At 39.6% G+C, this 12,872-nt stretch overlaps 1 protein-coding gene across 5 annotated transcripts in view; it reads left to right on the forward strand.

Moving 5' to 3' along the window:
* Positions 1-6,602, forward strand: part of LOC140200823 (complexin-2) — a 153,787-nt gene extending 147,185 nt beyond the window's left edge. For all 5 annotated transcript variants that reach the window (XM_072264442.1, XM_072264443.1, XM_072264445.1 and 2 more), the window contains exon 4: positions 2,976-6,602. In XM_072264442.1, coding sequence (XP_072120543.1) covers positions 2,976-3,173 — 198 coding nt within the window. In that variant the 3' untranslated portion in view covers positions 3,174-6,602. The remainder of the gene's footprint in view (positions 1-2,975) is intronic.
* Positions 6,603-12,872: the final 6,270 nt, after the last annotated feature.

Below are 12,872 nucleotides of genomic sequence, written 5' to 3' on the forward strand. Positions count from 1 at the left end.
GAAGGATGTCTATGATTGGCTAAAACCATGATGACCATGAGGATAAACTGTGAACAAGGTTACCTTGTCATTGAGTGAATGGGAATAGTTAGAATGAGAAAATGGACAATGGAATTTAGGATTTGAGAAATGCAACCTTGTTAAATTATATCTGAGCTGTTAAAATAGCAAGCCATGCAGGCACAGATTTAGTTATGAAAGCAGAAAATATCACTGATCAAGCTCATACACCAAGCTCCAAGATGGAGCTGCAAGTGAACCAGAATAAAAACCAACATCTGACCTGCACCACGTACAAAATCACCAACATAACACACCAACTCATTGTAGGAAGTCAGAAAAAGAGATTTGAATTCTGCCCACTGGTGTGACATTATAAATAATACTTAAAAATATTGATGAATAATGATTGAAGCTGGTTTAAAATAGATTATAGAGGTCAGCATTTCTATTATAGTGACAAAGAGAAGCGATGATAAAACAAGCAAATGTATGCAAAATGAAAGTCCTCGGCAAAAAACCTCAATGATAATAAAAGTGCACAAATGCCTGGAAAATATAGACTACTTCCCACACTTTGGGAGTCTTCTCTCAGGGTAGCCAAATATCCTTACAGATATTCCCTGTTACTTCCTATGCATCAACAGAGCCTTTGGATTTTTTGGGCCAAATATTGCCTGAAGATCAAAATATCAAACCCAGCACAACACTCATTATCTGCCAAGCAATAATACCTGCATCCTTTACACTTTTGAGGCATAAGCTACCTATAGCAGCTTATCTCAGAGTTCTGCAGAGATACCATCATTGCTATCTTTGCAAAATCCTTCATATCCATTGTCAAAAACAGTGAAATACCATAATCTCCCAAAATCAATATCCCTAATACTGAGGTCCTAATTATGTTTAGTCACCAGACTTTAGAAAACACAAGAGATTATCTTGAGGAAAAAGGAAATAATTCTATGAAGTGTTCAAAACCTCCTTCAAGGAAGAATGTAACACTTTCACCACCTCATAAAAATCACAGCATCCAATTAAAATGGAAAAGGCTTATTCTGGTTGGCAATTAGAACCTCAAGTGTAATCATCAGGAGCTCAGCACAACAGCAGGAGGGATGTACCACCTGTCTCACTAAGTACCTCCTGACCTACACTGATTTTATCAGCTACCTGAGAATCCCCAGAATGGTTGTAGATAAAAAGTTATACTGCATGGAAATAGGCGCTTGGCCCTCTATGTCCATGACGACCATTGTAATTAACTATAAAGGTTCCAAGTCTGTTTTCCCCACACTGGGTCGATAGCCTTCTGTGCCTTGATGATTCAAGTTCTTGAATGGAAGTAAGTGGAGTTGGTAGTAAGTCATCGTCAACCAGCAAAAAATGCCTAAGAAGACAACTAGAGGCCAGGGCAGCAAGATACAAAGATTCACTGAATTCCCTGCAGCAGTTGTTTTCATTTGAATAAAGTAACACAGATATCACTTCAAAATTGATTCTCTTATTTGGGATGGTGGAGGAAGAGTAGGGCTCTTACAATTTCATATGGGCTGCTTCACATGAGATGTTCTCAGTTCTAATCGACCAGAAACAACATACGCATCCTTGTAGCCAGAAAGTCAAGGTCAGATCTTACTTTGGTAGATGATTAGTGAAAGTGGATTTACTGCCTTTTTAAATAAATAGAACAACAAGTGTGACTGGCTGGTGGCGTAATGGCATCCACACTGGACTTTGAGGTGAGTGGTCCCAAGTTCGAATCCAGCTGGCTTCTTGCAGGCTTTTCATCCGTGCCAGGTTGAGCGATGAGCTAGCAACTCGGCCTCATTTTAAAAAAAAGTCAAATATTAAAGAAAGGGCAAGTTTGCCGCCCAATCTGCTACAGGGCATGGAGAGGAACAGCAACAACAACATTCATAAAACATAGGTCTATAATGAAAATATCAAAATAATGGCCCACTAACTAAGATGCCATCAATCACATTTGCAGGCAGTGTTGCAGCTTATGGGGTTATTTTGATCAGCAGAACTGAATGAAGAGTTATACTAAAGAAAAATTGCTAATCTATGAGGTGACATAGAAAGTAATTGAGCTCACTGGCTGGGGCCATAAATCTCTTTATGAAGCTTTCTTTATTCATGATCTCTAACCTGGTGCACCTGAGGTTTAAGAACATTAAGAGGCTCAAATATCATTTAAATCTTTATAAGGACTTACAGAAGTGTTCCTTTACCTTTTATATTCTGACGTACTCCCTCAGCTATCTGCATTCCTTTAAATTCATTTACCCACACTTTCTTCTCCCACCTGTGTTGTCCTCATACCTTGCACTGTGATATCTATGAATTAAAATGCAGATGAGCTGACAGGATTGAGTTCTATTAGCACATTAGCAGTTAGATAGATGCTGCTTCAGTTCAAATCGCTTTAGGCATAACTTGAATCAAATTAGGAATTTATCTTTATTATGAGCTAAATTTCCACAAGCTCATCAACAATTACTCATTTTGCTGAGCATATATTAACTTACAATTGATGTGCCTCATGTCATCTGTCTGAAAGCAAACGGAAGGAGGTTGAAATTGCCCAGGCACCTGGTCACCCTATACTCTCGAGAGAGAAATAGCCTTTACAGGTCCGGATTATGATATTTGTGATAGAGCCGCATGGGTAATTTGTATGTAATTATGAAGATATATTAAATATGATCTTGCAATTAACTGTAATTCTTTCTTTCAGCACAACAATCTGCAGCAAAGTCCCTTGCAGTAGCTCCAAGAAACATTCAAATATTATACAAATGTTTTAAAACAGTTGTAAAGAGATTTTAGCATGACTTTAAAACAATGCACTGTATGCAGTTTTGATCCATTTTCAGTGTTGATTTTGGAAATGCCACACCATTGTTTTTTTCAAGGGCAGCCTATTGTTAAGTTTTTTTTTAAGACTAACCGCTTTCTTTAACTTCTAGTATGGCCTTAAAAAGAAGGAAGAAAAAGAAGCTGAGGAGAAGGCTGCAATGGAAGCCCCAATAGAAGGGAGTTTGACTCGTCCAAAGAAAGCAATTCCTGCAGGCTGTGGAGATGAGGAGGAAGAAGAGGAAGAAAGCATTCTCGATACTGTTCTTAAATATCTTCCTGGGCCACTTCAAGACATGTTCAAGAAGTAGTTTAAAACAAAAGAATACTTAATTTTGTAAATTATTTTAAGTTACATTAATAGGATTTACATAGGTTTTGAGCATATATTACAATACATCTTTTCTCTGAATAGAGTAATTGCTTATACTCCTACTGCAATATAATTACAAAGATTTTTTGTGCCTCTCTATGATGTAAGCCATGGTGAGGGGGTTAACATGAGCATGAGGAGTCCAGGAGACCAGTGGACCTCATGTAAACTCCTAATTGTCTCTATTGTAGACTCCATATATGCTCATGTGATGCTGAAACCCTTAACCTCGCAGCTGGCAGTATTAAGTTGTGTTCATTGCTAAGCTTTTCTACCGTATTGCAGACTTTTTTTGAGATTGCCTTTTTAAGTTACCATACTGCTAAATGTATTGTGATGTGTGACTTGGTTGTTGGTTGTTACAGGAGAACTTGGGGTGGCATGCAGCTAGGCACCCTGCGATGTATGTGTGCAAGATCAGAAAATTTTCACACTGATTTCTACTGAGATTTTTAAAAGTTTTATGCAGTTAAATGTTTAGTAGCAAATATCTTGCATGATTTGCTAAAATAGTGAAATTGTAAAATATTATATGTGGAGAAGCCTTTTGTTAAAAAATGGCAATTTGCGATATAAGTTGATAATCTTTATGTTGTAAGGATATGTATCATCATTGCTTTTTTGGTAAGGTATGAGGATCTCTCTGGTTTAATGTATAAAGGTAGCAGTATCATTTTCTGTATGTCACAGAAAAAATAAGTTTGCTTAAAAATGAAAAAAATATAAGACTGCCGTTGCACTAAATTAAATCCAATTAGACCTTCAGCATTTAAAACCATCTCAGCTAATCATCGATCTATGGAACACAGTCCACCAAAATATTAATCCAAATTCCTTCACAGTTACACAATATAATGCTAAAATGAATAATATATTGAATTACTCGTTAATCATTCCAAAGTAATGAAGTGACTAAAGCTTTCTCTTGGAGTTGGGGAGGGCCTTTACAATAATTACTTTTTTTCTAATATTTAGCTGTACTTAGTTCAAAAGATAATCCTTTTCATGTCTTTGGCTGTCAGAATCTTGGTTGGGATGGGAGTTTAGAAGGAAATGAAGAATTTTGGCATATTGAGGTCAAAACTTCGTTAACTAATCAAATACTGATTATACAAAGTTATGAACTTGCATTTTTATTGATTCATGAATCTGGCTATCACTGGCAAGGCCTGTTTGCATTGCCCATCCCTAATTGCTCTGGTGAAGGAGTTGGTGGTAATTAGCCATCATCATGAATGTATTCAATCTGTGTTGGAGTTACTCCCATATCCCCATTAAGGGGGATATTGCAGGATTTTGTTCCAGGGACAATGAATGTCCCATAATTTAGCATGACTGCCATCATGTTAAGGAAACTTCTTTCTTAATCTGTTTAACATTTTGTAGCCATTACCTAATATTTTATATGTTTGTAATTTTTTGTAATTTCTTATTACTTTGGTTACTCTTTGTAACAGAAACTATTTCTATTGTGGATCCTCATGGTCTATAATCCTGCATAGGTTTTCTGCAACATAATTAATATATGTAGGAAAAAGACATTCTCAATGATTACAGGCAAAGTTAGCAGATTTAACAGATTATTGCCAAATAGAAACTCTAACATTCCTGGATTATGTATTTATTAAAATGCAAATTTCTCTCCAACAAAAAAATAAGTGGTTTATATTATATATTTCTTTGTTACCAGTCACTAGGCAAGACTTCATTTAATAGTGTAATTAGACAATGCTTAACATTAAAGCAAAACAGGTTAAGTGATATTCCACCAGGAGAATTTTTAAAATGTATTTAAATCACTTTAACTTCAACAAATGAGTAACATTGGATATATTTTCCCCTTGAGCTGCATACCAATTACATTACCAGTAGTTTAGATTAACAAGTGAAAATTCTATTAGAGTTATTCAGTAGTAAACTATTTATTACTGATCTGTTCAAGATGCTACCACAGAGTGAAATTATTAGCAATTTGTCTTCAGATGTGGCACAGGCTGACTTGTACTATAAATGTAGATTTTACTTTGATGGTAAACTTTGCTGCTTGCATATAATGCTATTTCAGCTCTATTGAATTTCAGTGGTCTAATAAATTGTGTTTCACCCGCATTTCATTCTACACCAAACCAAAGAGAGCTTTTCTCTATGGATACACTGATTTAATTGCTTTCCATGGCATAAAACTAGTTTAAAATTTAGAGAAAATTAGTTTAAAAATCTCAGGTATTGGTTCTTGGATTTCAAACCACTATGCAGGAGAGTTGCTGTATTTGTGTTAATGCTTGCTGTTTCCCACCGCAGTCCTACTAAAACAAAACCAGGTCTCCATTCAGGAGAATCCTAAGTTAATGTTTAAAATTAATTTAGGGATGTTAAGCTTCTTTGTTTAAACTCTTTTTCAATAGTTAAAGCCATATCAGTTAGACTGCAATACTAAAAGAAAATTGAAAGGAAATGCATTTTCCTAAAAAAAAGTGTATTCAATAATTTATACTTAAAGCCACAGTGATGTCTTTTTGTCTACGTGTGAAATTAATCATGCTGTCAAAACACCTGTCTAGTTTTCAATCAGTCTTTGTAACAGGGTATTTCGCTTGAGCTCCGTTCTCATACTCATCAGTTATACAGCATAGCATTATCTTAACCATTATGGAAACATGTTCTGCTCTTTAATGTTGAAGTTCCAATGCACAACATAAGGGTACACACAGTATATGTAATAACGAAAAATATTTATGAAAGCCATGCTTGTCTTCAAATGTTTGCATCATTCAAGCTAATATTCACTAAGTTGTAGATGAAATGTGCATACAGAGGTGTAATCTTTACTGACTGTGAATTAAGAAAAAGAGGCGCCACAAGTTTAGAGGTAATGGATTTATGAATGCTTTCAACCTTATTCTCAGGTGGCATGCCTTTGCTTTTTGATAGAATCAATAGCATTGTTATTTAAGAGTACTGAATTCAAAGTTATTTTATTGGCTTTAACAAAGCCATTAAGCATTCTTCAGTGCTTTGCTTCAAAGCAGTGCAAACAAATCTTATAATGTTACATGCTCCATTCAGGAAACTGCGTTGAAAAGTAACATAATATTCAAATTTAACTTTTCAACTTTTATTTCTATCAAGATATTTTCTTGAAATGAAGATGAATATGATAAGGTTGAGTATTTTCAGCAATGACACTTCTATATAGCAAGTCAGAAAGGTTAGCCTTTTGCAGCCCAGCAAAACTTAAAATTCTGCCGCTCTGATAAATGAGAATGTAAACTGTGTCCATCTGATAGAAGACTGTAATTCCACTGCATGTCATAAATGTGCAAATCACTGTAGTACTGTCACAAACTGGAGTCATAAATCTTTAAAATAAAATGGTTTATAAAAACTTCACTCTGCCTCTTCTTTGGAGTGAGTTAACCCATACTGAGTGCAAGAGTTAGGATGTTCTTCTATACCTGGAATTTTAGAGTTGGATCAGAGTACACAAACTCTTAAACTCATAGAAAGATTTTTGACAAGGTCCCACATGGGAGATTGGTCAAGAAGTTTCAGTTGCTTGGCATTCAGGATAAGGTGGTAAATTGGATTTGACATTGGCTTAATGGGAGAAGCCAGAGAATGATAGTAGATAGTTGCTTCTCTAACTGGAGGCCTGTGACTATCAGTGTGCCACATGAATTGGTGCTGGGTCTGTTGTTGTTTGAAACCTATGTTAACAATCTAGATGATAATGTGGTAAACTGGCTCAGCAAATGTGCAGATGACACCAAGTTTGGGGGTGTAGTGGACAGTGAGGAAGGTATCAGATCTTGCAGTGGAATCTGGACCAGCTAGAAAAATAAGCTGAAAAAATGGCATGTGGAATTCAATGCTATCAACTGTAGGATGTTGCATTTTGGGAAGAGAACTTACACAGTGAGCAGTAGGACACTGCGGACTCAGGTAGAACAGAGGGTTCTGAGAATGCTGATCTATAATTTCTTGAAGGTTGCATCACAATTAGATAGGTTCCGAAAGAAAGAATTTAGCACGTTGGCCTTCATAAATCAACATACTTGAGTGCAAGAATTAGGATGTTATGTTAAAGTTGTATAAGACATTGGTGTGGCACACTTTGGAGTATTGTGTGTAATTCTGGCCACCTGCCTACAGGAAATATATCAATAAGATTGAAAGAGTGCAGAGAAAATTTACAAGGATGTTGCCAGGACTTGAAGACCTGAATTATAGAAAAAAGGTTGAGCAGGTTATGACTTTATTCAGTGGAGTGTAGGTAACATTGGGGAGATTTGAAGAGGTATACAAAATTATGAGGGATATAGATAGGGTAAATGAAAACAGGCTTTTTCGAGTTTGGGAAAGATTAGAACTAGAGATCATGGGTTAAGGGTGAAAGGTGAAATGTTTAAGGGGAACATGCGGGGAATCTTCTTCACTCAGAGGGCAGTGAGACTGTGGAATGGGCTTCCCGAGGAAATGGTGGATGCTGGTTCAATTCATATTTAAGATACATGGATGGAAGGAGTATGGAGGACTATAGTTCAGGTGCAGGGGAATGGCAGTAATCAGAATAATAGTTCGGCATGGACTAGATGCACGAAAGGGCCTGGTTCTGTCTTGTACTTCTCTGTCTCTTGATATCTCTAGGAATTCGGAATGTAGTGGAATCAAACAAGACCCTTCAATTTCATTACTTAGAAAATAGTTTGTCATTTATTCATTAACCAGACAACTTACATGGAAATATCCGGGAGTAAGCGCTGAACTGCTCTTTTGGGAGGTTCAAAAAGAACAAACTGTGAGTTTGGGAGCACTCCTCTCAAAAGAATGAAGGGTGAGAGTACAGCAGAATGGCAGATGATCTCATGATGAATGATTATCACAATATGGGGGTTAGCTTACATGTCAGTATTTGGTTTAGTTGATCATTCATTTAAAATCAAAGCTGGTTAATAAAATTTCATGTTAAAGTAACTGAATGCAGAAGGGTCATGTAAGTTTATATACAAGAATAACTTTCATTGCATATCCTAACCCTTGGAATTTGGGATGATATTATGATATTACTATATCGCAAGCCCTAAAATTTGAAAGGCACAGTGTGTGTACATGGAAAGAGAAAGAAATATTCTAAATGCAAGATGACACAACCAGGGCTATCAAGAAAAGTCAAAGCCAACATAAATGCCAAAGAGAGGGCATATGATAGAGCAAAGATTAGTGGGAAGTTAGAGGATTGGGAAGCTCTTAAGAACCTACAGAAGACTACTAAAAAAAGTCACTGAGAAGGAAAAGATGGAGTACAAAAGTAAGCTAGCCAATAATATTCAAGAGAATACCAGGTTTCTTTAGATACATAAAACATAAAAGAGAGGCACAAATGGATATTGGACCACTGGAAAATGATGCTGGAGAGGTAGTAATGGGGGAACAAAGAAATGATGGATGAACTAAATAAGTATTTTGCATCATTCTTCACTATAGAAGGCACTAGAAGTATGCCAGAAATTCAAGAGTGTCCGGGGTAAAAGTGAGTAAAGTTCTCATTACTAGGGAGAAGGTTATAGGGAAACTGAAAGGTATGAAAGTAGATAAGACACCTGGACCAGATAGAGTACAACCCAGCGTTCCAGAAAAGGTGGCTGAAGAGATTAAGGAGACATTAGTAATTAATTTTCAAAAATCACTAGATTCTGGGATCATTCTGGAATACTGGAAAACTGCAAATGTTGTTTCTCTCATCAAGAGGAGGGAGAGGCAGAAGAAGGTAAATTATAGGCCAGTTCGCCTGACCTCGGTGGTTGGGAAGATGCTGAAGTCGATTGTTAAGGATGTGGTTTCGGGGTACATGGAGGCACATGATAAAATAGGCCATAATCAGCATGATTTCTTCAAGGGAAAATCTGGCCTGACAGATATGTTGGAACTATTTCAAGAAATAACAAGTAGAATAGACAAAGGGCGGGCTGACTGGTGGCGCAATGACATCAGCGCCATACTCTGGAACCGAGGTTCCCAGGTTCGAACCCAGTCGGGTCCAGTCCCAAGTACGCTTTCCATCTGAGCCGGGTTGAGTGTCGAGATCGCAACGCGACCTCATAAAATAAAGGGAAAAATGCTGCGAAATGTCTGCGTGGGGAGTGGCGTGCCACATAGTCTCTCTCTCTCTCTCTCTCTCTCTCTCTCTCTCTCGCTCCGCGCCTTGTAAAGGCATGAAAAAGACATCGACCCACCAACATCGCACACGCACGGACGCATGCACGCACACGCCAAAAAAAATAGACAACGGAGAATTGGTGGATGTTGTGTACTAGGATTTTCAGAAGACTTTTGAGGAAGTGTCACACAGGAGGCTGCTTTACAGTGTCTTTGTAGTGGCTGATTGGCAAAAGGCAAACAGTGGGAATAAAGGGAGCCTTTTCTGGTTGTTTGCCGGTGACTAGTGGTGTTCAATTGGGGTTTGTGTTGAGTCCACTTTGTTTTACATTATATGTCAGTGACTTGAATGATGGAATTGATAGCTTTGTTGCAAAGTTTGTGGATGATACAAAGTTAGGTGGAGGAGCAGGTAGTTTTGAGGAAGTAAAGGACTTAGGTAGATTATGAGAATGGGCAAAGAAGTGGCAGATGGAATACAGTGTCAAGAAGTGTATGGTCATGTACTTTGGCAGAAGAAATAAAAGGGTAGACTGTTTTCTAAACAGAGAGAAAATCTTAAACGATCTGAGATGCAAAAGGACATGGGAGTCCTTGTGCAGGATTTCTTAAAGGTTAATTTGCAGGTTGAGTCAGTGGGGAGGAAAGCAAATGTGAAGTTAGTATTCATTTAGCAAGGACGAGAATATAAAAGTAAGAATGTAATGTTGAAACTTTATAAAGCGCTGGTGAGGCCTCACTTGGAGTACTGTGAACAGCTTAGGGCCCCTTATCTTAGAAAGCATGTGCTGACTTTGGAAAGGGTTCAAAGGAGGTTCAAAAAATGATTTCCTATGCTGGGAGAGTCTAGGACCGAAACCAGCCTCAGAATAGAGGTGTGTCCTTTTAGAACGGAGATGAGGAGGAATGTCTTTAGTGAAAGAGTGGTGAATTTCTTGCCACAGGAGGCTGTGGAGGCCAAGTCTTTATGTATAAAGCAGAGTTTGATAGATTCTTGATTGGTCAGAGCATGAAGGAATATGGGGAGAAGGCAGGAGATTGGGTCTAAGAGGGAAAATGGATCCGCCATAATGAAATGACGTAGCAGACAATGCACCAAATGGCCTAATTCAGCTCCCACTGTATATCTCAAGGTCATATGTTCTTATATAGGATGTCACAACCACAGATTCGGCAGCACTGTGAATACGGCAATTGCGCTTGCAAATTTGCATATGTCAGCTAATTATTATTTAATCGTGATAGTATTTAACGCCATACTTGTCGTTGTAATGCTTGTTGAGACTTGGACAGAGCACAGTAATGCTTCACTGCCTGTTTGCTTTCGGCCTTCCCTGAGAAACTGGACTTTCAAATTAACTGATTCTAAACACTACTGGTATTCATTTAATGGTTAAATTTTCTTTTCAGCCGCAGTGTAGGCTTCGTTTCCCATTGTAGTTAACGGCCCCATTTGGCCTAGCGTTTATTGTTTGTTTTCCCTTTAACACTGTTCACATTAAAGTCTGTGAATTATCAACCTGCTTCAGTGTCTCTCACTCTGCACTTGATAAGAGCAAGTCTCGACCACACGAAGATGGACCCAGCAGATAAAAAGCAGTTGACCTTGGCCATGAGATTCATTGATCAGGTAGGAGACAAGCTACAGGCAATGGAATCCGTTCTCAGTGAAGTTACGGAGGCAATGAGGCAGATAACCTCGTGCCGACAAACCCAATCTCACTTGGAGGAACAGGTATCATCCCTACCTGCAACTGTTCAACAGCTCACCACAGACAATCGGACTCAGGTGTCTGCGATTTCCATACTCACAGCCGCTGTCCACGAACTTACTGTGAACAGCCAGCATCAGCTGACAGCAATTAATGTTCTCGCTAGCTCAATTCAGCAGCTTCAGGCCGCCTCAATCCCACTCCCAGCATCTCACAGGTCCTCCTTTTCTGCTGCCCCGACAATTTCTGCTCCTCATGCTCCCGCTCCCACACCCAGACCAGAGCCGACTCCCACGACCGTACAGAAACCAAATATTCCATCACCAGGCAGATATTCTAGTGATCACGATGGTTGCAGGAATTTTATTACCCAATGCAAGCTGACATTCCGAGCCCAGCATGGTTGTTTTGGTGCTGATGCGCGAAAATTGGCGTACATGGTCAATCATTTTGATGGACCTACACTCAGCTTGTTCAGCGCTTTATGGGAGCAAGGATACCCCGCAGCCCAGTTGTTCCAACATTTCGTGGCGGAGTTAAGGAGGGTTTTTGATCTTCCAGTACGGGGTCAGGAGGTTGCCCACCGACTCTTGGACCTGCACCAAGGCAGAAGCACGGTGAAAGCCTATGCAGTCAAATCCGTACACTTGCCATAGAAATGGGATGGAATGAGAGATCTCTTATCACTGCCTTCCAACATGGACTGAACGCAGGGGTCCAGCATGAGATCGCTGTCCAGGACGAGAAGGATAGTCTGGATGACCTGATTAATCTAGCTATTCGAGTTGACGACCGGGTAACTGAGTGGCGCAGGGAAAGAATGTTTCAAACTTCCTACCTGATCACCGTCTTTCCTCGCCCTCTCCCCCTCCCTCACCACCCAGCACCCAGCCCACGGACACAGAGGACCCTATGCAAATGGGAAACATGCGCCTGTCTCAGGAAGAACAAGAGCGGCACTGGAGGACAAGTTCCTGCCTCTACTGTGGTGATCCAGGACACTTCCAGACAGCACGTTCCAAGCGTCCAGTAAAAGAGAAAGCGTCCAGGGAGGGGAATCCTGATGGGTCGCTTCTCTCTTCAGTCAGCTTCCCTTAATTCTGTAATGCTCGCAGCTTCCTTGTTGTGGAGGTCTCAGACCCATGAACTTAAGGTGTTTATTGAATCCGGTGCAGCTGGGAATCTTATGGACGTCTCTCTCACTCAAAGATGAGAAGTTCCAACTCAGGAATTAAGAGAAAAGATCAATGTCAAGGCACTGAACGGTCGACCTCTGGGAACCGGCCTGATCCACCTTTCCACCCAACCCCTCCAACTGGTGCTCGAAGGCAACAAACATGAAGAAATATCTTTCTATCTGGTTAATTCACCTGAACTGCCACTGGTACTTGGTCTCCCCTGGTTATCCCAACATAATCCATGGATCGACTGGTCTCCGAAGGTACTCCAAGAGTAGGGACCGGCATGCCTGTCTTCCGGTCTGGGTCCAGATCAAGCTCCATTCTATGAATCTCCTCCTGTGTCAGCTAAGGATGTGGACCTGTCTGGTATTCCGGCTAAATATGTCAATCTCCTTGAGGTTTTCAGTAAAAGAAAGGTCACCACCCTGCCCCCACACCTGCCATATAACTGTGCCATAGACCTCCTACCTGGCACTAGTCCTCCCCGAGACCACTGTTTTCCCTCTCTCGTCCTGAAACGGTGGCCATGGAGGAATACATCAAGGAGGAATTGAACATGGGGTTTATCCATCCATCAACCTCACCGGC

The sequence above is a fragment of the Mobula birostris genome, chromosome 7, assembly GCF_030028105.1.
Source record: "Mobula birostris isolate sMobBir1 chromosome 7, sMobBir1.hap1, whole genome shotgun sequence".
NCBI lineage: Eukaryota > Metazoa > Chordata > Chondrichthyes > Myliobatiformes > Myliobatidae > Mobula > Mobula birostris.